Genomic DNA, 24,694 nt, shown 5'->3' with positions numbered 1-24,694 from the left:
ACAGATCATTTAGTTTTTTATCATCACAACACTCACAACAAGTGTATCTATCTTGTTATATATGTTAATGACATTGGTATTAGAGAAGATGATCATTAAGGTATGTTATGTCTCAAGCAACATTTTTTGGATCATATTCAGATAAAAGATTCGAGGAAGATAAAATATTTTTTTTGTATTGAGATTACTCAATCTAAAATAAGTATTATTATCTCCTAGGCAAAATATGCTTCGAATATTTTGGAGGAAATAAGGATGTTAAACTATAAACCAATGGATCCTAATGTCAAACTTGTTTACAAACCAAGAAAAGCCTTGATTGGTTGGAAACTTAATTATCTTACCATCACTCGACCGAGTATCTCTTTTGCAGTGAGTGTGGTTAGTCAATTCCTTCAGAGTCCTTGTGATAGTCACTAGAATGCGACAATACGTATTCTTTGGTACATAAAAAATGCTCCTAAACAAGGTGTATTATATGGAGATCGTAGGAATACACAAGTAATTGGATATTTAGATGTTGATTCGGTTGGGTCTCCCTCTGATAGATGTTCCACTTCAAGATATTGTGTTCTCTTTGATGGTAATTTTATTTCGTGGAAAAGTAAGAAACAAGATGTTGTCATAAGACCAAGTGCAGAAATGGAATATCAAGAAATAACACTTGCCACTTGTGAGCTAATCTAGTTAAAGTAGTTGCTTCAGAGTTCATATAAGAAGTTACTAGCCCAATGAAGTTAATATACAATAAGCAAGCGACATTACATATTGCTTCAAATCCAGTGTTTCATGAGAGAGCAAAAAATATAGAGATCGATTGTCATTTTGTGAGACAAAAGATCTAATCAAGATGCATGGCTACCAACTTTGTTAATTGTATATGTATACCCTTAACCCCTTACCAATAAAAAGATGATTATAGAGTAAGGTTCTCTCGTACTTTAAGTCCTTATATAATGCTTGAGGGTTCGGTCCTTATTTTGGGTATAGAGCAGCTTTAAAACTCGTGATCAGCATCTATCACTTTAATGGGCCTACAAAAATGCGGAGAATTAGTTACTAGATCTACTTCAGTTGATACCTTAGGAAATAAAAATTAAAAAAAAAACATTGGTGGGTGTGATAGTGAATTAATAAGATAATTATCACATAAAAGTAGATGATCATGTTATATCAAATTAAAATATAAAGATTAAATATCAAATGTGAGTATAGTAAATAGATCGAAACTAAAAATTTATCATTATCTTATAATGATGGAAAGAAAAGGAAAAAAAAAGTCATGTTATTAGTTAGTCCAAATAATTAACACTATTAATAATTTTGGTATTTAATGTGGATTTTAAAAGAAAATACTTTTTTATTATAATAGCATTTTATTTTAAAAAATCATTTAAAAATTTTAATTAGAGTAGTCAATAATATTAGGGATAAATCTCAAACTTACATATGAACATTTTGATTTTTGATTCAATTTTCACAAACCACTAACAACATTATCGATATAACACCATTTCGTGTTTACATATTACATATAATTTTACTTGTATAATATAAAAAAATGATGTATTCATTTCTTCTCACGTATACAGTTGAATCAAAATCAAAGTTTTATGTATACATTTGAATGAAAATTAAAGTTTAAAGTGTATAATTACACAAAATCAAAGTTCATTTATAATAGTTATGATATTTATCCTATAATATTAATTATTTAGACTAACTGATGGTATTATAAAATATAAGGACCAAATTATTTAAGAAATTAAAATATAAAGATTAAATCTTAATCATAGACACAGTAGAGGGACCAAAATGATATTTGACCATTTTGTTATATAATGAAAATGGAAAGAAAAGAAAAGAAAAGAAAAGTGAGACTTGTGTCATCTAAGAAAGGCCTTTGCTTATACATATATATATAGGTATAATATAGTATACTATAAATAGATATCATGAAATCTGCTATCATAAAGAATATAATAATAATAATAATGAATCATTCATTTCTTTAAAGCCTGATCGATTATTAATTAAGAAGGAATAATAATATATTGGTTAAAATATGTCATAAGCCCTGTAATTTTAACAAATTTGAAATTTAGTCATTATACATTTATTTATGAGAATTTAGTCCCTTTATTTTTAGATTTCTAAATTAAGGTCAAATTCTTAAAATATGAAATTTTTTGTTAAATTTGTTGAAGTAAAAAAAAAACTCACTTGGTAGGCATGAGACTAAAAAATAACGTTGTAATAAACTTGAATTTAATAAAATAATTTTAACAATGTTAATAGACCTAAAATTTGAAATTTGATAAGTAGAGAGACTAAATTTTTAAAAAAATAAGAATTCAAGTTGAGACCTATTGATCGGATGTTCATATGCTCTAATAAAGACCTAGATTCGAATCATTATTCCTAAAAATAAAATTACAAAGACTAAAATTTAAATTTACTGAGAATTCGTGCACTTATGTGATATTTTAAGTCTCTAATATTTTTGTTAGTCACTTTGGCTCTTTTATTTTTATTATTGATCTTCAATTTATAAAAGGATAAACTACTAAAATAGTTATTATTGTTTACCTCAAGTTACATTATAGTCATTTACGTTAACATTTTAGTCACTGAGCCGTTAACGATGTAACGGTAAACTGATCTGACATGTTAAAACATTATTTTAATAAAAAAATTTAAGTTAATTTATACAATCAGTTCCTATATTTTTCATTTTGAGCAATTTAAATTTTTTATGTTCTTTTAACTTTTATTTTTTCTTTATTTTTCATTCTCTTCTTCTTCTCTCTCTGTTTTTCTCCCTTCTCCATTTTTTTTGTTAAAATTAGTCCCTATACCTTTATTTTTTTGAACAATTTAATTTTTTCGAGTGAGGCGAGCTTATGGACTAATTTTATAGAAAAACTACGTTAAAAAAATAGTATACTTACAGTTTATAGAATTTTAAAAAAAAGTATTAAAAATTCAATAAAATTTAAAAAATGTCCATAAAAAAATTCTAAAAATAGTATTCATCACAGCCAGATTGTCATGCAAGACGGTTGTGATAGTTTTTACATACGAAGGACTAATTACACTAAAATTTGAAAGTTAAGGTGGTAAAAAGTAATTAGGGTAAAAGTGATATTCTATTAAGGAAAGAAAAATATTACGTGTAAGAAGGTGATTTGACCAAGGTCGTCACTGGCGCCAATGGCTCGTGAGATGGAACATCATCGAGCACATTACCTTGAAAGGTGAAAGCAAATTGGAAGCCAAAAAAAAACTTGAGAGTTCCCACTTCCTCCATTCAACGTAAAAATAAATCAAATCCAAACAAGCAAATTAATTAATTAAACAAAATCTTCATTTTTTCCAAATTTTTGTTATTCATATTTTTTTTGTTTGTTCCTTTTTCTAGATTTCTCTCAGATGATTGCATAGCCACCATGGCGTTGAGATCGTCAGGTAATAGAAAGCTCTCTTTCGAGATTTTAAGCAAAACTAGATCTTTAGAAGAAGATGACCGATCTTTGTTGTATCGATCGACTTCAGATCCAACCGGACTCCAAAGCGGCGTCGCTAAGCCGTCCCGCAATAGTCGGAAGAAGAAGAAACAGAAGAAGAGGAAGGAGGCTATAGATGATTTCCCGGTAATTCCGGAAGATCCGGTGGCGGAACAGTGTGGGAACGATAGCAGTGGTACTGTAGTGGAGTCGACTTCTGAGAATTATGGGATCAGAGATAATGGGAACGTTAACAAGATCAGTTGCGTTGGCAGCGGGAGCGTCGTGGTTGTGGAGGAAAGCGTGTGTCAAAATGTTTGTGGTTTTGGGGAATTGAGGCAGAGGAATGTCATTGGCGGACGAGAGGAGATGGCAGCGGTGGCGTCCAGGGCGGAAGAGGATCGTGCGGAGATGAATGGTTCGAAGGAGCCGTTACCCCCGGCACAGCCTGAGCCCGTGGTTAATGGGAACGTGGCGAATAAGTTGGACACAGCTGAGTCGTTGGATTGGAAGCGGCTTATGTCTGAGGATCCTAATTGTGAGCGTTTATGCATTTCCGTTCTTTTATAAACATCTTTCTATTGAACATTTTATGGAAATGTGTTTTGGTGCATGGAACATGGTAGAATAGATATGGACGAATATAAATAGAATGCTCAAATGTTGACTTTAATCAGTGTTTTCTAATCTATTCAAGAGAGGCAATTAAGAATTCAAGAAAACTATTATTACAATGAATTGGCTATATCAGCGATCATGGTTGATGGTAGAGTGTCACTCATATGTTAGTATTACTAGTTGTTGAAATGATCATAATTGATGGCTTGGAACTCTGATAAGGAGATTTTTATTGAATATAATGTATTAATTTTTAATGTAATAAGTGTAATTCACTAAAGTGGTTCTTTCCGTTCTAGAGTTTTTAGAACACAAGGTCTGATGTCCACCAAGCCTCTTCATAAACCCTAGTTGAGTCAAATCCAGAAATTTGCAAGGCTTGACCTGGAGTAGTTCTTGACATATGTAATAACAAACTTGTAGCAAACTGTGCGTCATAAATTACATAACTAGAAAAAGAAAGCTACTTATGCATGCCTCATATGGCTGAGGTTTTTGCATGCTGCACTCTTATATTTATGTTTATTGCCGAGTGCATATGTGTGTATATATATATATATTAAAGTTTTAACCCCTTTCTATAGTTTCGGAGCCTACACCAACAGAATCATGTAAAAGCTATGTTGGATCCAGAAAGTTAGGATTGTTCACATATAGTCTAACTAGTTGGCAGAATTTTCTATAGAGTTATGATATAAAAGAATTCTGACCTTAAGTTGGGGCTGATTGAGGGTATATTTAGCGAAACTGAGCATTATATTATATCTGTATTCTCTTGTTTATTTCAGTTATGTTTCATGTAAATGTAAGTTTAAGATATATTCTTATTTTGATTTTATGCATTTCAGATCTTTATGCAGTGCACAAATCACCGGCGAAGTACTTTTTGGATGAAATGTATAGTGGAAATTCATTGCGGAGGACCACAACACTTGGTAGTGAGAAAGAACGAGAGCGAGTGTATGATACTATCTTCCGCTTGCCATGGAGATGTGAAGTGGTAATATTAGCTTTCCCTTCTTTGATGTGGATAAAATAGGAGAGTCAAAAAGAAAAAGAAAAGATGGATTTTTTGGTAATCTCTACCTGTACCTCATCACATTATCAGTAACAAGATTGCGTGCACTTACTATATTCATTGTTTCTTGGATTTTTCTTTTTGCCTCATCTGGTAATTATGTCTACTCTATTTTTTGTTAAAATGCTGAATTGTTGTTCTATTTCTTGTGGATTGCTTAATCAAATTGATTTATTTTGTTGTAACATTGTTTTTTTTTTGAAACATTCTCAAGTGCGGCAATCTTATTTCAGCTTATAGATGTTGGATTCTTTGTCTGCTTTGATGCGTTTCTGTCCTTGTTAACTATCATGCCGACAAGGATTCTGATTAAGCTTTGGAGGTTCCTGACTGCAAGGTTAGCTATTATATATATTGTATACACACACACACTCACATACTCAGATTTATACATACTTTGGTTCATATGATTTGCTGGGAATACATGCATGCAGATGTACCGTGCAAATGTACATCTCATTTCTCATTTGAAATGATTTGCATCCCCATGCTTGTGGTGATGTCGAAACAATTCTGCCTTTTCTCTTTTAAGTTTTTCATTGAAGTAGTAAAAGGATTCTATTAGAATTACGACTCATGCTTTCTTTTGGAAGTTTCAATAAGGCTGGCATAACGTCTGGCATCATTCTTAGAGTTCGTGCACAAAAAAAAATTATTTCTCCTTATGCTTCTTTTGTTTTAACAACATTTGTTTCTTTCAGGCTATATATTAAATCATCATATTTTTCTTTTTTGGCACATACTGCAGTTATTGTGTCTTGCAATGATTGCAAAATAACCTAACCATGTTTGTGGCAGGCAGTTCAAGAGGCTTTCTGCAGCAGAGCTGTGTGATTTTGGCTGCTTTCTTGTTCTAGCATGTGGAGTCATTCTCCTGGGCCAAACAGGTATGGCAGGACATATCACTGCCTGCATGTTTGTAGTAGACAATCATTAAAAATATGCATGTCATTGGTGCTTGTTAAGATTTTGAGGCTTAATTAGTGCTCTACCACTAATGGACCGAGAGAGTTTAACAAGTAATACTGTTTTCATAGGTGGTTTTATTCTCTAATTTTAGTTTTTGTCTTCCCAGATATCAGTTTAATATATCACATGATTCGTGGTCAAGGAACAATCAAACTCTATATGGTCTACAATGTGCTGGAGGTGAGAATGAACAGCTGAACCTGAATAATTTTTCAGTTACTTTGAGTGATTCAGTGATGTGCATGCATTTAAGAGCTCATATCAGAGGCTCAATATTTACTGTGAATTAAGCTATCAACTGATTTTTTTTGTCTTCCACTCTAGTAATGCTAGAGCCTAATAGACTCATGGTGATTACAATGTGGTACCTCAGTGGTGTCTATAATTGGAGCTCACATTGGTATTTCTAATGTAATGAGACACCCAACTTTAGTGGATAGGCAGCTGCTAAGGTGGTCAATGGAACATGATGATAAGACTTGGAAAACCTTGGGAAGGGATAGAGAGTGACATGTTTCTACATGTTGTGAAGCTAATGTTCTTTAACATATTGAAAATGAGAAATTTTAGCTTCCAGCCTTTTAGTCATTGAACTTGATAAGTGACTTTTGTCAAAACAATTGTTTATTTTTAAAGTTGTGAGTTGGGAAATTTCTTTTCTGAGGGAGGAATACAGAACTTCTATGTGAAGGCTATCTCAAAGCAAGGGATTAAGGTCAAGGATTTGGAGCTTGCTTAGCATGCCTGCTTACGCATAAATAAGATCTTTTCATCTGGAATATTTAAATATTAGATAGTCTTCTAGAGATATTCTTCTGGATCCAAGACTGTTAAATGACATTTATGGTTTCGTTTATTTTATACATCTGTTGTAGGATCTTTTTCTACCATAAGAAACTAGTGTGTGTTCTTCTGTCATCTGCTTTGATTCCACTGAATTTTGCATGTATATTTTGGCTGGTATTTTGGCTGAATTCAATGTAACACTGTTTTTTGTGTCCACCTGCAGATAATTGATAAATTATGCCAAAGTTTTGGTGGAGATGTGTTTGAAACCCTATTTAATTCTGCAGAAGGACTAGCAACTTGCTCTCAGGAAAACATGAGATTCTGGATCCGTAGATTTGTTTCTGACCAAGCATTGGCTATGGCTTTCTCAAATATCCTTATATTTAAGCAATGTTCTCTCTCCCCCAAAAAAAAAAAAATATTCTTGTTCAATTTGTTTCTTTGACTATCATTACTTCTTCATTCTTTTATTTTATTAGCTCAGGCAATTACTTTATCAACTTGCATCGTTGCTCATAATAACGCACTATTTGCTTTGCTGGTATCCAATAACTTTGCTGAGATAAAAAGCAATGTCTTTAAGCGCTTTAGCAAGGATAACATCCACAATCTCGCATATGCAGGTGAGTTGTTCCTTTGTACGTTTCTTTTTATGGCATTTGTGACTGCCTGATCATATTTTGGACACTTGCTGAATTTAAAGTGCAAAAAGAGCCATCACTGTAACATTTTCCTGATCATGATTTTTATTTATCTCTAGGGAAATATTGACAATATTTTCCTTTTATGTTCATTTTACTGCCATACTAATTGAAATATTAGTTAGAAAGAACAAGAAGCGAGAATACATGTATTAGTTAGTGTATAATAACCAACTTGAGCACATACCAGTTCCAACTCATGGAAAATCATTATTAGAAACATATTATCTGCATTGTTTGTCTGCATTTTCCTTTTGTCATGTTGCTAATCGCTGTGGTCGTTTTGTTCAAATATAAACTATTGAATTATTTTCCCTGTCAGATTCAGTAGAGAGATTCCACATTTCAGCATTTCTCTTATTCGTATTAGCTCAAAATATTTTGGAAGCTCAGGGTCCTTGGTTTGAAAGCTTTCTTTTTGTAAGTACACCATAAAAAATCATGGTACTCTATGTTTTCAGATATTTTCTTATCATAAGTACTTTACAGGACTTTGTATGGCTTGCTCATAATTTCCTTTATGAACTCTGCAGAATGCATTTGTGGTTTTCTTTTGTGAAATGTTAATTGATATCATAAAACATTCATTCCTTGCCAAATTCAATGGTGTAAAGCCCATTGAATACTCAGAATTTCTTGAAGATCTCTGCAAGCAGGTACATGCTTCTTTAAGTGATAGATTCTTGATAAATCTCCCCCAAACCTGTCATTTTGGGAACAAAAGTTATTCTTGTATATCATTTCTTTTGCCATATTTCCCTCACTTGTACTTTTTCTTTTCCCTTTCGTTAATTAGCTGTTTTATTTATGCGGTAAAAAAATCTTCTTTTAACTTGTTTTATTAACTTTTAAAGTAACACGATGCCAACATTTTCAGACTTTAAATATGCAAACTGAAGACAGCAAGAAAAATCTCACTTTTGTTCCTCTTGCTCCAGCTTGTGTGGTAAGAACCAGTTAATACTTTGTTCAATTGTTTTCTTTGCTCCTTCCTCCACTCTCCCCTTTTCCTTTATTTTGTTTATTGTTTACATGGGAAAAATTGCCAATAATGTCATGGGGATAAAGCTGACATATGTTCATTGGCTATACATTTCAATGGAAGTGATAAGATATTGGTTTTGTTGGAATGCATTAGATGCTAGGCAGTAAAATGTGAGGGAAAAGCACGAAATTAACCATATTTAAAAAAGATATTGTTCAATTTCTGGTTGACCAGTAATCTCTATGTTGAATTTCTTGCTTTAAAAAGATGCTCATTAGAGAAGTATTTCAAATTAATTATTATTTTGTTGGTTTTGTTTCTTAAGGTCATTCGAGTGCTGACTCCAGTATATGCTGCTCACCTCCCATACAGCCCCTTGCCGTGGAGACTCTTTTGGATCCTTTTCTTGATTTCAGTAACCTATGTCATGCTCACAAGCCTAAAAGTAATGATCGGGATGGGCCTACAGAAACATGCAACTTGGTATGTTAATAGGTGTCGTAAAAGAAAACACCATCTTCACTTCGACTGATTCAAAACAATAAAAGGTGAATATCATAGAGAAGTTCTATTGCATTAATTTGGTGCTTCTTATCCTAAATGGGAAATATATGAAAAACCGCTCAGATTATTCGTGAAACTGGCAGCAGGATGTAACATATACATGAGATACCGCAGTCCACACCAAAAGAGCATATTGTCTAGTCTTGATACTGGGGTTTTATACATACATGGGTCTTTGGTTTACCCTCCAATTTTGTAGAGACTGATGAAACTGTTGGCTTTCGAGAGTTATTGCTCTTCATACAAAGGTTTAAGTATTACTATCCCTCCCTACTCTGCAAATGCACTCCTTCGCGTCTACTTCAAGTCTTGTTCAGAAACGAGTCCGACTTTTAAGAGTTGGAATAAAATGGTCTTATATCTACCTTTATGCTAATCACTTGTGGCATTACCCCCCTTATCGTCTGAGTCTTATGTAATCACAATGATAACATGTTATTTGAACTCGGGTTGCGAGAGTATATTTTTCTTTCAATATTTATCCATATAGAGGTTTAAAGAAAAGGTCCATGTAGGATCATATTTTGGGATAAATGTAGTAGGCAGGGATACTTGCACGTTGAGAACAACTCCAATATAAAATGTAGGTGCATATTTGATAACTTGAGTTGTATTATTTTTCATGTTTTTAAGGATTTTATATTTATATAATAGATATAATATATATATGCGTGGGTTTCCCAAGTTCCGGACGAAGTAAGCGTGAATAATAATAATAATAATGTAGACAAAGGTGATGCAGGGGCTATGAGTAGGAAGGGATGTGGAATCATATCTTCAGAGTGGCCCTAGAATTTTGCAAAGTAATTATAATAGCAGGCAGACACCATATGTGAATAGCCGGGTGTTTAGAATGAAAGTTGATTTGACAAGGTTGAGTTCAAGGAAGTAGCGTATTATGGTCCCGACTTCCTTGTGCAGGTCATGCATTCAAAGGAGGGAAGGGGACCATTTCTTAGTAACATTAACCAATGTGAGTCGATCTGCAGAGGGAGCAAGTAGTGAGTGAGGGGGGCTCTGACTGAGTTTAGTAGCAACTGGCCAACTCGTTGGAATTTCTGTAACTCCTCACCCTTAATAATGTGGGTGATTACGGTTCACATGGACAATACCCAATGCATTGTGCAAATTTTGCATCAAAAACAAAAACTATTCAAACAATTCTGAATTTGGGTTCAAAACTGTCATATAAATAAAAATTAATGCACTTTGCTCAAATAAGGACCAAGGAAAAACCATATTACATATAATGACCAATAAAACATATATAACAAAATTATTATGTTTAATAACCATGAATCTAAGGTAAATCGTATATATGGTCAATTCTTTTTACACCATTATAGCTAAAGAAAAACAACATAAGTACAATAAACCTTAGCCCTATTGAGTAAGGTTCCCTTTGGTGCGTTTTAGTTACAATTTCCTCGATTGTCGTGCAAAGTTTTGTTTGAATAATCTGAGGTCCGCGTGTTTAAGACATTGGAGGATGAATTTCTCATTGAAAGTAAATGAGTTCAGATATTTCGATGAAACCTCATTTTACAAATATATATTTTTTTCTTTTCATTCCTATTTCAAATAATTATTAAATAAATAATTAAAATAATCATATAAATATAAATTTAATAATTATAAAAAGTAAACATCTATTACATGATTATTAACAAGTTTTTTTATAAATATATAAAAATTTGATCTTTACGAGTAAATTCGAAAATTTTTATTCTTTATTTCATCACTTTCAAAATTTTGATTCCTACAAAGGGGGCTTTAAAAGGTTTAAATTCATATTCAACATTTAGCCTAAATTTTATGACGCCATAAAATAGTTTGTTTAGTTTTTTTTTTTTTAAAGTCCTTCAGAAGCTTTTTTTTTCCAGCTAAATCACAACTTAACAAAAAAAAAAAAGTGATTTGGGCATCCAAATCTCTTTTGAAAGTTTCTTTTAGACCAAACCAAAAACTTGGTTGCTTTTATTTTTGGAAGTTATGATTTTAAATCGAATTTAGTATTTTATATCAATAAAATAGATTTAATTCCACATTTTATCTCTTTATTTACCAAAAATTTAGAAGTTAATCTCTTAATTCAATTTTTAGAATTTAATTTTCATATTTTACGAACACTGTGATGTTACTTTAGATTATTGAACTGTTAATTTTTATTAATTTTTGCATATAAATTATTGACGACTTATTTTGTGGACAATTATTAACTTTTCAATTTCATAAAATACGAAAACTAAACTCCGACAAATTAAAATAAGAATAACTTTTCAATTTTAGGAACTTCATAATTAGACCACACAAAATATGTAATTTAATGAATTTTAGGGTTAGATTTGTATATGATTTTAATATAATATGTTTTTTTATATATTTAGATTAAATTAAAAATAATTTTATTAATTTATTTCTACTTTCTAATATTATATTCAAAATAAATATTTTAATACATTTATGCTAAATACTAAAAATTAAAAATCTCAAATTTTCATAACAGGAATATTCAAAATACTTTTTTTCTAAACTAAATTTTTAGTACAGCAACAACAATGCTAACCTAAACCTAAAAACAAAGGGAAGAAAAAAAAAAAACGTAAACGTCTTAAAGCATCTTTTATAAAGCCAGATTTTGGAGGTAACTGAAGAAGTTTCTATTCATGTGCTTTTTTCTATTTCATTCAAATTTTCACATTAATTTCGTAATATATATTACGAAATTAATGTAAAAATAAAATTATAATTCTAATATGAATATAGATATTTATATTATAGTTATAATTTTTAATTATTTTAATAATAAATAAGTTAATATGTTTTAAAAAATTTCGAAAATATTTTTAAATATTAATATTTGTTTATTATTCAAGTCATGACTTAACACCTTAAATTGAAGTTTTTTTCTTTTAAATTGGTCCCCAAACTATGATTATACTTTACATTAATCTCTAAATTTTAAAATATTTTAATTGAGTTTTAAAAATATTAGTATCAATGTAATATATATATACATATTAACCATGTCCTTTTGTTAGCTTGAATGTCAACTTAAACGATAAATCTCAGCTCTAATTTAATGCAGAGAATATTTAGAACACGTGGATCAAATTTTACACATGTATACATCTATTACATGAACAATTTGTATTTGTAATGTCAAAGAAAAAAGTTTCCTAAATTTTGATTTATTTTCTTTTATTAGGCAAATTTAAACTTTTCATATAGTAGGTAAACACATGTTTAAAATTTTATATACGTGTTTTAAATATGCTCCGCATCGATTTAAACGATATTTAACTCTCAAATTAATGTTGAATAAAGAAGGACTTGATTGATATGATATCAATACTTTAAAGATTTAATCAACACATTTTAAATTTTAAATTATAGGTAGATTGGATTTTTTTTTGAATTTCAAAATAAGGGTTCATGCTTGGATTCAATTTTTAGGTGATTTATTTTGGTAGAAAGTGAAATTTAACTTGGTTTTTTTTTATATTAATTAATGAAATTATGTCTAGTTCAATTATTTAGTATATACTCAATAATAATTACTCAATAGAATTATGTGATAAATATGAGTATAAGTTAAGCTATGATTTATCAAAAAAATTGACTAAAATATATAATTTATAATTTAAACTTAAGAGTAGATTTCTATATCGTTCTGTTTTTTTTTTGATACGCTACTTAGAACTACCCATAATCCCTTAAATAGGAGGATAATAGGCTTAAACACACTCAAACTCACGTTCTTTTGCATTGATAACAATATACCAATAAGTAATTTTGCAACTCCACCCATTGGTGAAATACATCCACTTTTTAAGTCTTAATCTCAATAGTGATAAATATGATAAGTCAAAAATGACAATCAAATTAGTCCATTATAACTTGACAAATTCACTACCTTTTTGGGGTTTGGAATATATTTGTTTCAACTCAACTTTGATTTTCTTTTTCTCAATAAAACAAAATAAAGTTCTTTAAGTAACATTTTGAATTTTCTCTTATTAAATATTGGAAAAAATTTGTGATTTTAAATTAATTTACTATATACATAAAATTTATTAGTTTAAATTTAAATTTAAATATATTTTATCCTCAAAATTAGAATCTCTTTTGCATCATAAAAATACTGAATTTAATTAATTAATAATAAAATTTTAAAAAATGGCCTAGGGTTTTGGTAAGATATCATTCATTCTTAGATTTGCATTTTCAGAATTTCTGAGCAAATTTAGAAAAAATTCCTTTTGAGAATTGGACAGCCTTTTCTTTCTTTTTTCAATTTCTTATAATGTCCCTACTAAATGTCAAATTTCTTCATGTTTCCAACCTATCTTCATTCTTTCAAGGGACTATGTTGTCATTTCATTACACCTTGATTTAGGTTTTCTTTTAAGCATATTGTCTTAATTGATTTGACTTTTTTTCTTCGTAGAAGAAGAGAAATTATTGTATGAATCTTTCTCATGTTTCGTTCAATTATTTTATGTTACACTTAAAAAAAATAAATTCTCCGCATCAGATTTTATTTGATGAGTCGATGTCCTATCAAATTAAGATCGAGACGAGAATTTTAATTAATCTGAAATGAAAAAATAAAATTATGCTACATTTAATATAATATAATTATAAATAATATAACTAATTTTAAAAATTATTGCAAGAATCAATTAGAGGAATGACAAAAGACTATATATAAAATCTTTAATTCACATTAATTTCGAATTTAATCTCTGGAAAACCCTTTTATCTCTTTTTTTTAATTATTATTTGAAAATAAAAATTAAGAGTTAATCCATTAGAGTTTGACTTTTTTGTGAAATCATGAAATTTAATTATTTCCCAAAATTTGGAAAATAAATGATAATGATAATAATTTAATATTATTGGGTTTTAATTTTCAAAAATCAAGTAAAATTAATTAATTAATAAATAGCTTTTGAAAATTTCACCCCTGATAAGGTGCTTTTACCAATATAATTTATCTTTTTACTTATAATAATAATTAGTTATTTAAAAAGAAAACACACACATTTTAGTTAAATATTAATATCTTTTAATAAATTATTTCATTAAAAAACATAAATTTATTTTTATAATAATTTCGAGAAAATAATCCAAAATTTCCAGCAAAATTACTTGTTTAAAACAAAATAAATGTAATAAATTAACAGCCGTCCGATCAAGTTTTAACTCACTAATCAGAATGATTTTATTAACCTTTCCCGCCTAGGGTAGGTCACTTCATTTTCTTTAGCAAATATACAATTTTTTTTTTCTCTCGATTTTCCATTTTTATTTTTATTTTTTTAAATATCTTTTTACTGCACATTCCTTTATATCACTCTTTCCACATTCTGTAGGCTTCTCTTCTTACTCTCTGTTCTTCTTCTTCTTCTTCTTCTCCTTTTTTTTTTCCTTTTTTTTTTTTTTGAATTACTTTCTCTCAACTTTCTTGCCAAATTCTAATTTGCAAAGTGTTATTCATTGGAGTACTGATCAGAGCATATATATCGGATTCAAAGCAAAGGAAAATGGTGAGAATTTGGTTTCTTTCACTAACTGTTGGTTGTCTCTTTCAATTTTTTTTTTCTGTTAAACATAATCTCACGTGTTGAATAAAGGGTACGTGTTTTTCTTTTTAGTGTTTGTTGTTATCTGGCTATAATGGTCTGTTTGTTTCCCAGGAAAAAAATTATATGAACACAAGGAAATATTATTATTTTTTGTGCAGCTTTGTTCTACTCATTAAAACAAAAAGAAAAACAACAACCCTGTATTGGCTTCTTTGGTTTATTTAATTTTGTTAAAACGTTTAACCTTTCATGAATTCAGCATCTTTTAATAGTTTGTATTAGAATTCTGTCAATGTTTTGTTGTAATTTTTTATGAATTATACTCATTCTGGTATATTCACAGTTAAATGTTGAATCTTGCTATTGAATTCATCCATTGCTTAGAGTACTTTTTATCAAATCTATAATCTTGGAATCAATTGTAAATCTAGAAGCTTTGAAAGTTCATGACTTTTACAAGCTTTTTTTAATATTATTCCACTGAATTAGAATTTGGTTATTGCAGGTGGGTTGTGAATTTTACTTAAAGGATAAAACAGATTGGCTTATTCCCCTTCTTCAAACTGAGTTCTTTGGCCCTTGCTCTGATCATCGAGACCTTAGGAAAAACGAGAAAAATGTGTTCTGCATCGATTGTAATCTCGAATTTTGCCGGCATTGTAAGGTTCATAGCCAACATCTTTCACTTCAGATCTGCAAATATGTGTATCAAGATGTTGTTCGCCTTCAAGATATGCAGAAACATATTGATTGTTCCAGAATTCAGGTATTTTTTTCCAATGCTCTTATCGGCCTTTTAATTATGAAACTTTCATACTAATTGTAATGAATTCAATTGACCTTATTGCTTTGGTAGTATCATAGATGTGGTCAAAAAGATTGTTTTTTTGGGGTAAATCACTAATTAGGATCCATATATAATGTGTTTTTGATTAAACTACTTGTTGAATCATATCATTATGTTTCAAGAATCATCCAAATGATTGCTTTGATTGCCACTTTTTTTTTTCTCTTTTGATAAACTTTTCCAGCAATTTGATATGATACATAGTTTAATGACACTACTGACACTACTGTAATGATTTTTAATCGTTTGCCAGACATACAAAATCAATGGTGAAAAAGCTGTGCATTTGAACCCTCGGCCTCAAGCTAAAGATGCCAAACCATCAACAAAATCGAAAACTGGTGCTGCCTGCGAAGCTTGTGGAAGATACCTTCAAGACCCTCCTAATAGATTTTGCTCTATCGCATGCAAGGTATTTAAATTCAACCCCATTTTTTCACCACTTGAATTCCCTCATTATTTCCTTTTACCTGAATCATAAACAAATGTTTCAGGTCTCAGCTGTGCAGCCTGGAAACCGAACTGAAAAAATCAAATTGCCGATACGAGAATTCCCTCATGTTTCATGGAAATACAATAAAAATTCACCCGAAATAAGTACAGAAGAAAAGCAATCATCTCTTTCATCAACTGATGTTTCTGAGGAGACAAAGACATGGGTGACCAAAAGTCTATTAAAGCCTAGGAAAAGAGTGAAGAAAAGGAAAGGCATTCCTCATAGAGCTCCTGTCAGCTAATAACTCAAGAGTTTTTGGTAGATACTCAACAAAGGGTACTTAAAATAGCTTTTAACAGTTGGATCAAATCATACATTTTTTTTTTTGGCAATGAATTGAAGTTGGTCTTCAAGATTAGACCCTCATTTTGGAACTTAGTTGGGTTGGTTGAGAAAGGCAGTCCCACAATACCATTAAAGACTGATATCTTTTTGTTTTGGTTCTTGTTGAGATTGTACAGCATGTGAAAATGGTATTGAATTGAAGTTGATGGGCTGCATATAACAATGTTTTCAAAGACCTATTGTATCTACCCCTCCTTTGACAGGTTTCATTGGATCTATTATATGATTTTGTTCTTCTTTCGGTGGCATTCTTTTTTCATGGTTTCAATAGTATGTTATTCCTTATTACACCCTTAATCACTATTTTCCTAAATATAATAATAAAATTTATTTCAAGGGTTAATATAATTCTATGCACTGTTAGTAAAACATACCATAAAGGTAAGTTTGAGTTGTAGCATTTATATTTCTTTTTTCTTTTTCAAGCTACAACTTGAATACATTGGGGGCCTAATAGTATATGATGGGAATGTTTGTAATAGAGTTGGCATTGAGTGATGGTTTTCCCTTAAAAAGATTTGGTTCATTGTTACAATCTTCGTCGGTTTTAGGTAAATGGGGTGTTATATTGGTGTAATGTATGTTAAGCTTTGTATATCTTAAAATTGGGACCCTCAGTCTTCTTACATTATGGGAACAATGTCTTGTTTAAAATTTGTTTTTTTTTTTAAATTTTGGGGGTAGATAGGAAGGTGGCAGACAAAAAGAGCAGAAAAAAAGGGTGGGGGATGGAGAGGAAGGGAGAATCCTACGAACCAAGCAAGGAACGAGGTAAAAGAAAGAAAATAAAGTGAAAAATAGAGGGAGAGCACAGCAGCAGCAGCAGCAGCAAGCATGTTGCACATGGCATGGTCTATACTTTTTCCACATTGTTTTTTGCAGGGAATTGTCTGTCACTATTTCTATTACTAACATTAAGTATTTTGATATTTCTCCTAAGAAGATACGGGCATTTCCCCAGTTTTGTTATATATATATGTATATATCAGCCGCAATGAAAGATGGATCGGATTAGAGATAGGTTTGGGTACACTCTTAGATTCTTGCAAGATGAAAGTAAATTATGGGGTGCTAAAGCTTATATTTCAAGACACATATAATGTTCAAATTAATAACTTGATCGAAAAACTAAAGTTTATATTTCAAGACACATATGATGTTCAAATTAATGACTTGATCGAAAAATTATCTTTTTTATAAGGAAAGATAAAATTTTTAATTTAACTTGATTGAAAAGTTAACTTTTTATTTATTATTGGTTTGTGGTATAACACAATATATATTGTGGTTTAGAGATTGAACCCTATAGGTTTGTAGGAAATAGGGCTAGCATCCAATCTTGTAAGAAATCCTCCTTTCAAAACCTATAAAGGTGAATGAATCATTGAGGTTTTTAAATACTACAATTACCCTTATCCAAAAGAAATATATAAAATTTTAGTCCTTGAAAGTTTATATATTTATAAAATATGCACTAATAAATCAAATTATGTTATTTTATTAAAATTAAAATTAATTATATTATTTTTGAGAATTTTTAACACTCTAGACACATGATACCATTAGAAGAAAAATAATTAAAATATAATGGAGAACATAACATGACATAAAACAATGCAAATACATGAATTATGAAATCTAAACTTTTAATTAAAAATATAATTAAATCATAATATATAAATATATTAATGATTATACAGATGGAATATTGCAAAAATAACATGGGAGGCTCTCAAGTAATGGGTTGCTAATGCTATAGTTTATGGCATTACAAAATGTATTAAATACAATTTGGGGTTGTCTTTATTAGGCGTGCATGCATCTTTTGCCATTCTAAATATTTGGCTTTTCTACTTTTCTTTTTTCATCACTTTGTAGTTAGACTGCTCTTAAGCTTTTACGTCCAAATTTTTATTTTTATTTTTTAAATCTAGGAGAGTTTAAGTAAAAATATTAAGTTCGAAAAATAGGTTTCGATAAAAAAATTTAGGCTCATTTAAAAATACAGGATCGGTCTAGGACTTGAACATTCAAGGCTCTAGTATAGCCTAATCCGTTTTTAAGTTTATAATATTTTATTATTCTAATATTAACATTAAAATAATGTTAAGATGACTATATAAAAAATTCAATAAATAAAAATATATAAAGTTATTAAATATTAAAATAATATAATATAAATATTTTAAAAAATAATATGAGGATTTAAAATGGGCTTGAATTAGTCTTTTACAAATAATGGCGGGTTTAGGCAAAGTTTTAGGCCAATATTTTAAGTCGGACAAGCATAAAGTATGTTAAAACCATGCTTCACTGACTCGAACGGACACATGAACACCTCTAGTGTAAGGGTAGAGCTAGGGGGGTTAGCAGGATTCAGCCCCTTTACAATAAGAATTTCCTTTTAGGCATTTTATAATTTATAAAATTTTAAATTAATAATAATTAAATAGAACTTTAGCTCTAAAAAATATAATAAAATTGATTTAATTCTTTAAATTTATAAAATATATGCTATTATAATAATAAAATTATATTTTTATAGTAATAAAAATATACAATTTAATTTTAACATTAATCGAGTGTTCCGTGTTATAGATAAATTAGGCTAACCTTTTATTTTAAAGACACAGAAAAGCAGAAAAAATGGTGAGAATATATATATATATATATATATATATATATATAAAACAGTTTTTCCACCAAATTAAAGGAGTAGATAAATATGAAAATAATAATAAATAATAATAATAATAATAATAATAATAATAATAATAATAATAATAGTTGAGTTAATTTTCATTTTAATGGAAAACATGATAAATGAAAAGGTGGTGGGCGAATGAATCCCCACAATTCTGTGTAATCATTGTTTATTTTGTGTTACATTATCTTCTCATTTCAAAGGTGTCTGCTCCATCATTGTGATTTGAGACTGTCCCCATCTCCAATTTTTGGATTATATCTTATTTATTATTAATAATTAACACTTTAGTTATTTATCGCAATAAATAATAATTTTATCTAGCTGATCGAGTCTTAATTTGATTAGTATGAGTATTATTGTTAATATAAAAGATGTAAGTTTGGTAGCGTTGAAACACATTATTATTCTATTTATAGATTGATGAGGGGTAATGGGTAATTTTAGGTATTGGATAAAAAAAATAGATATTATTAGAACTTATAATGAAATTAATAAATAAAATGAAATAATTTATTTTGAAATATTTTATTTTTAAATTTTAAATAAAGTTTAAGAGATAATTAAAATAATTTTAAAAAAATCCTATTAGGTATTAATATTAAAGGAAATTGATTACCTGAGAGGCTTAAGCCCATAAACTAAACAAACTATATAGCCCAAATCTTCAAACCCTAATAGTAACTAAATAGAAGTTTCAGGCCCAACAACAAAACCCTAATTTGAAGCGAGCATTTGGGTTTTTCTTTTGGTCGTCGGAGGAGTCTCTATAAAACGGCTCTCCACTGTGCTTCGTTTGAAATCAGATCTCATCGGTCAAGGTGCCAATCAGGTAAATCTCCGCTCTTCTCTTTACTTAACCTTACTTTCTCATGGATTTCATTTTTGCTGTTTAGGTTTTCAGTTTTCTATCGATAGGAAAAAATGTCTCTAATGATTATTTAAATTTGAAAAACTTTCGTTCTTCTGAGAGAAAAAATCTGTGCGGAATTTCTATATGGAGACCTGAGCTGAAGAGACATTGTAGTTTTTGTTTTTTGCTATTTACTGTCATATTTGTGTTTGCCATTTTTGTATCATTTTTGCCTCTGAGGATGATTGAAAATAAGAAACTTTCGTTCTTCCGAGAAAATCCATGCGGAAAATTTCTGGAGACCTGAACTGAAGAGGTTGATATGAATTAGCTACAATTTGTTCAATTAGATTTAGGAAAAGAATTTGTTTTGCATTTTTGGTCATTACTATAGTTTACAACTGACCTTTACGGTATTAGGCATTTGAAGGTCTTCTGTTACTCTAATGATGTTTAATATAAAAACTTTCGTTCTCCTGAGCTAATAAATGCTGAAATTTTATGGAGACCTGAGCTGAAGAGTTTCAGAAGATTTTTCTATATAGATTGTATTTTGATACCTTTTTCTCTTATGTTGCCCTAATTCTGATTTTCTTGAAATACCTGTGTTGGACACCAATGTCTTAACTCCTATCCGGACATGGGTTTGGAGATATGATCTTTTAACATACTCTGTCCAAATACTCACACCCAAGTCTGAGTATTCATGTGAATAGATTTTGCATAGATTTTGAGAAATACTCTGTTTGTGTTCATTGGGCAATTTACAGTGAAGCCATAATATTGTAATTTCCAATTGGGCAATTTTTGTACTTCTTGTGTAGTTAAGCATTTTCTTTTTCTACAAATATTTTGACAAATCTATCATTCATGTGGTTACATAAGCATAGAAAAATTTTCCATTTTCAAGTGTAGTAAGAGTTTCTTGATTTTGTTAATGGAATTTACATACTTTTTGCAGGTTTTGTGTTAGGTTTACTGACAGATATCACTAAAGACTTCTGTATTTGAGAATGAGGTACTAATTCATCTATCCTTTTTTCTTTCCTTTGCCGTGTTCATTTAGTAGCATTAAAAAGTTGCTTGCTGCATTTTGTAGATTGTATACTAACCCTCTCCTTTGTTTGCTTCTCTTTTTGCAGTCGGCCAATGGAAGAAGATGTAAGTTGTCATAACTGGAGTTTTCCCCCTCCATTCAAACAAAAAGAATGCATTTCTTGTATGAATCTTTGCTGATATTCATCTCTTGTTTGCTTATCTACCTGCAGACACCAAAGAATGAGGAAGAGGAATTTAACACTGGACCGCTGTCCGTTTTGATGATGAGTGTTAAAAATAACACTCAGGTAATAAGCCTATCTTCCGTACCCCCTAGCAATACTTGTAAATGTGCTTTATCTAGAGCTGAAATTAGCGTTATGGAAACAGGTTCTTATCAACTGTCGCAACAACAAAAAGCTTCTCGGCCGAGTGAGAGCATTCGATCGCCACTGCAACATGGTTCTGGAAAATGTCAGGGAAATGTGGACTGAGGTTGTTTTTCTTTCCTCCTCTTGTTTGCCTTCATCTTATTACAATCAAATACTGAGGCTTGTTTGCCTTCATCTTATTACAATCAATTACAGAGGTTAAATCGATTCTCCATTACGGTATAGGTACCGAAGACCGGGAAAGGCAAGAAGAAGGCACTACCAGTTAACAAGGACAGATTCATCAGTAAGATGTTCCTTAGGGGAGATTCTGTTATAATTGTTCTAAGAAATCCCAAGTAAATTTGGTGCTCTTATGTTATGAAACTTTTGTAGTGTTTATGTATTCAACTAGGGAAATGCTATTTAAACCACCAACGGCACTGCATTGGATTTGCTCAAAGTACTGTATCTATATTGAGTAGTAGTTTGGTTTGTAAATTTACTGATTATATTTACTTTTATAGAAACTCTATGCCGACTTATTTTGATAATTATCTATAAAATGTTTTATATATTAAAATAAATATTTCGATTTACTCTTCTTATGAAATAAGCTTTCAATTTTTCTAAGTTGGAAAATTAATTATATTTCTTAGTTGTAACAGGCTAAAGTATCTCTTGTTCTCGTAGGGATATGAGTATTTGATTTTGAATTAGTCAAGTTGATTAATTTTATTTTAGCAATTAAGTTTGATTTGAATTTTTTTATCAAATCGATTCGGGTTGAAGGATTTTATTATTCATATTCAATGTTATGTTTACATGGATCAATTATTTAACTAGTAAATGAAGTACAAGATTATTTAACTATATAAGCAATATAATAATTTTGTCTTTTTAACTTGATAGGTTAAAACGATGTAGTTTTGTCCTTTTTTTTATTCGGATTTTGGGATAACTCGAATTGTGTAATTCATATTTGAGTGAAATTGAAAATTTTGATTTTTTTATTCTAGCTGATGTGAATAGCTCGATTAACTTAAATTATTTAACTCAAAATTTGAATTAAACGTTTATGTTCTCAAATTAAATTATTTTATTCAAAGTTTTTGAATCAAATTAAAATTTGCTTATCCTATTTTCTCACCTTATTTTCAAGATTTTCAAGATTTTTCAAGTGCAAATAACTTTGTGTTCAAATAATAAATATATTAAATAACTTTGTGTTCAAATAATAAATATATTATATATATGCAAAATAAACTTCCATTTTATGTGCATATCCATATAAATTTGTATGCAAATATGACTTTAATTGATTGATTGAGTCTTAGCTCAATTAGCATAAGCATTATTGTCAATGTAGGAAGACGTGAGTTTCAGTATATTGAAGTGCATTATCTTTCTATTTATATGTTGAGGAAGAACTATGTGTAGTTTTAAGTATTGTGTCAATAAAAGCATATATAAGTAGAACAATAAAATTTTTTCAAAAAATATGACTCAATAAATTTTTATTATATCTGTTTTTTTGATACAATGCCTAAAACTACTTATAGCCCCTCCTCTCCTCTTAAATTAGAAGATAATATGTTTCAATGCACTGAAATCCATATATTCCTGTACTAGCAACAATGCCAATGTTAATAAAACAAACACTCAATTGGCAATTAAATAAAAAACTTTGTGGTACCATCACCTTCCATTGGGGAATCTCCACATTTCGAACATTGAAGAGCTACCAAAACCAAAGCACCATTAAAAGGCTCGTAAAAGCCTCTTTGCCAAGCTTTGTCATTGCAAATTGCAGGCAGTCAATTACCTTGCAAAAAGAGACTGAATAAGTTGGCACCAATACTACATTAGGATAGTCAAGGGGGACATCTGATAGAATTAACCCTGTAATATCGGAGGTTTTTTTAGGGTTCTAGTTGATCATCTAATTTTTAGGACACTTTCATTTTAGTCACTCAAAATAAAATCCTTACAATTTAGTTATTTAATTTTTAGGGTGTTTTCTTTTTAATCATCTAAATGTTAAATCTCTAATAACGGTTAACTATATATGCTACATCATGTTTACATATTTATATGAGTCACCCAAAGTATATATTTTTAAGGTATTGATTAGGGTAAAAAATCAAGAATTAAAGCGAAAATGTAATAGAAACTAAAATAATACACACAAATTTTTTATTTGTACTTTGTTTATCCCATTGCGAAAATTTTAATTTTTAATATTGCAAATTTAAAATTTAAAACATCAAAATAAATTGAATAAATTGTTGAAATGTTTTAATCCATTGATAATGTCAACCGATTTGTTACTATAATATTAAAATTAATTAATTTAATCTCCATTTAAATTTTAAAATCAACGAAATCAATTCAAATAACTCAGTATTTAATAATTGTCTCTGAAACTTAAATTTCTTTGGATTATATAATCTCTATTTTTCCATGCTAAGCTAAAAGTAAAAGAAAATATCATCCCAATTAATTTATTAATTGCTTGCTCTTCGTTTAGATAAATAAGTAGTAAAAAATTATGACAATTATTTGGCATGGAAGATAAAATTAATCAATTTAATTAATTGCAATGATTTTTCCCTACTTTTAGCTTAGCACGACATATTCAGCATCATATATATAGTTAAAAGAAATTTGAGTTTCAGAGACAACTTTAAAAACAATAATTTTTATTGATAATTATTGAAAATAATTCCAAAAACATAAAAACAAATTAAATAAATTGTTGAAAAAAATTATTTATCGATAATGTCAACCGATTTGTTGCTATAATTTTGAATCTTAATATTTAAAATTTGTATTTTAAAACACAAATTTATACTTTTGACAATAAGATACATAAGTACAATTTGACAATTTTTGTTATTATTTTAGTTTCTATCACTTTTTCACTTTAATCCTTTATTATTTTACCAAAATCAATACTTAAGAAAATGTATTTTGGGTGACCAAAATGAAAATAAACTAAAAGTTGAGTGACAAAAAAGAAAGTGGAAACATAATGTGGCGTGTATAGTTAACCGTAATTTGAAATTTAATACTTGAGTGACTAAAATGAAACTCCTAAACTAACTAATTAGAAGATATTAGAGTTAAAATGTAATTAGATTGTTATAATAATAATGATGTTAACTAAGCTATGACTCAAATTTACGTATAATCAGAGTTGGGCTTGTATTTTTATGCATTTCTTTTTGGAGTAGGGC

The 24,694-nt window shown here is 29.4% G+C and overlaps 3 protein-coding genes and 3 non-coding genes across 10 annotated transcripts; all 6 read left to right on the top strand.

Moving 5' to 3' along the window:
• Nucleotides 1-3,175: 3,175 nt before the first annotated feature.
• LOC108464523 (protein POLLEN DEFECTIVE IN GUIDANCE 1-like) lies at nucleotides 3,176-9,894 on the top strand. Of its 4 annotated transcripts, none has more exons than XM_053024369.1 (14): nucleotides 3,182-3,315; nucleotides 3,422-3,468; nucleotides 3,556-4,044; nucleotides 4,973-5,124; nucleotides 5,436-5,539; nucleotides 6,001-6,089; nucleotides 6,278-6,351; nucleotides 7,181-7,331; nucleotides 7,416-7,583; nucleotides 7,984-8,081; nucleotides 8,195-8,317; nucleotides 8,539-8,607; nucleotides 8,972-9,194; nucleotides 9,297-9,894. In XM_053024369.1, the coding sequence occupies exons 2-13, from the start codon at nucleotides 3,450-3,452 to the stop codon at nucleotides 9,176-9,178; spliced, it is 1,743 nt and encodes a 580-aa protein (XP_052880329.1). In that variant the 5' UTR covers nucleotides 3,182-3,315; nucleotides 3,422-3,449; the 3' UTR covers nucleotides 9,179-9,194; nucleotides 9,297-9,894. The 4 variants fall into 4 exon arrangements, with proteins under 4 accessions (XP_052880326.1, XP_052880329.1, XP_052880328.1 ...); XM_053024368.1 differs by having other exon boundaries at nucleotides 9,294-9,894; XM_053024367.1 differs by having other exon boundaries at nucleotides 9,274-9,894.
• A 4,671-nt stretch (nucleotides 9,895-14,565) lies between these two features.
• On the top strand, nucleotides 14,566-17,484 carry LOC108463987 (protein RGF1 INDUCIBLE TRANSCRIPTION FACTOR 1-like). 2 transcript variants are annotated; one of them, XM_053023987.1, is made up of 5 exons: nucleotides 14,572-14,762; nucleotides 15,307-15,567; nucleotides 15,902-16,060; nucleotides 16,143-16,420; nucleotides 17,178-17,484. In XM_053023987.1, the coding sequence occupies exons 1-4, from the start codon at nucleotides 14,760-14,762 to the stop codon at nucleotides 16,383-16,385; spliced, it is 666 nt and encodes a 221-aa protein (XP_052879947.1). In that variant the 5' UTR covers nucleotides 14,572-14,759; the 3' UTR covers nucleotides 16,386-16,420; nucleotides 17,178-17,484. The 2 variants fall into 2 exon arrangements, with proteins under 2 accessions (XP_017619518.1, XP_052879947.1); XM_017764029.2 differs by lacking the exon at nucleotides 17,178-17,484 and having other exon boundaries at nucleotides 14,566-14,762; nucleotides 16,143-16,726.
• A 2,388-nt stretch (nucleotides 17,485-19,872) lies between these two features.
• LOC108463988 (uncharacterized) lies at nucleotides 19,873-22,009 on the top strand. Its single transcript, XM_017764030.2, has 6 exons — nucleotides 19,873-20,025; nucleotides 21,008-21,064; nucleotides 21,189-21,207; nucleotides 21,315-21,392; nucleotides 21,475-21,579; nucleotides 21,702-22,009. Exons 2-6 carry the CDS (start codon nucleotides 21,060-21,062, stop codon nucleotides 21,816-21,818), a joined length of 324 nt encoding a protein of 107 aa, XP_017619519.1. The 5' UTR covers nucleotides 19,873-20,025; nucleotides 21,008-21,059; the 3' UTR covers nucleotides 21,819-22,009.
• Nucleotides 20,120-20,213, top strand: LOC128287259 (small nucleolar RNA Z159/U59). Its single transcript, XR_008277954.1, has one exon. It is a non-coding gene; the product is annotated as a small nucleolar RNA Z159/U59 (small nucleolar RNA).
• LOC128287258 (small nucleolar RNA Z159/U59) lies at nucleotides 20,278-20,364 on the top strand. Its single transcript, XR_008277953.1, has one exon. It is a non-coding gene; the product is annotated as a small nucleolar RNA Z159/U59 (small nucleolar RNA).
• LOC128287260 (small nucleolar RNA Z159/U59) lies at nucleotides 20,486-20,570 on the top strand. The gene has a single exon (XR_008277955.1). It is a non-coding gene; the product is annotated as a small nucleolar RNA Z159/U59 (small nucleolar RNA).
• Nucleotides 22,010-24,694: the final 2,685 nt, after the last annotated feature.

This window comes from Gossypium arboreum, chromosome 13, assembly GCF_025698485.1.
Source record: "Gossypium arboreum isolate Shixiya-1 chromosome 13, ASM2569848v2, whole genome shotgun sequence".
Taxonomy (NCBI): domain Eukaryota; kingdom Viridiplantae; phylum Streptophyta; class Magnoliopsida; order Malvales; family Malvaceae; genus Gossypium; species Gossypium arboreum.
This window is presented reverse-complemented; position numbering and strand designations above follow the sequence as displayed.

Excerpts from the sequence above, each read along its gene's own strand:
- LOC108463987 (XM_053023987.1), top strand. Across the intron at positions 15,568-15,901 it reads TTGATTGTTCCAGAATTCAG|ACATACAAAATCAATGGTGA; the intron begins GTATTTTTTTCC and ends ATCGTTTGCCAG. Across the intron at positions 16,061-16,142 it reads TTTGCTCTATCGCATGCAAG|GTCTCAGCTGTGCAGCCTGG; the intron begins GTATTTAAATTC and ends CAAATGTTTCAG.
- LOC108464523 (XM_053024366.1), top strand. The coding sequence starts at position 3,214 with ATGGCTCGTGAGATGGAACATCATCGAGCACATTACCTTGAAAG. Across the intron at positions 7,332-7,415 it reads ATTGGCTATGGCTTTCTCAA|TTCTTCATTCTTTTATTTTA; the intron begins ATATCCTTATAT and ends GACTATCATTAC. Across the intron at positions 8,608-8,971 it reads CTCTTGCTCCAGCTTGTGTG|GTCATTCGAGTGCTGACTCC; the intron begins GTAAGAACCAGT and ends TTGTTTCTTAAG.
- LOC108463988 (XM_017764030.2), top strand. Across the intron at positions 21,393-21,474 it reads GTGTTAAAAATAACACTCAG|GTTCTTATCAACTGTCGCAA; the intron begins GTAATAAGCCTA and ends TTATGGAAACAG. Across the intron at positions 21,580-21,701 it reads TCAGGGAAATGTGGACTGAG|GTACCGAAGACCGGGAAAGG; the intron begins GTTGTTTTTCTT and ends ATTACGGTATAG.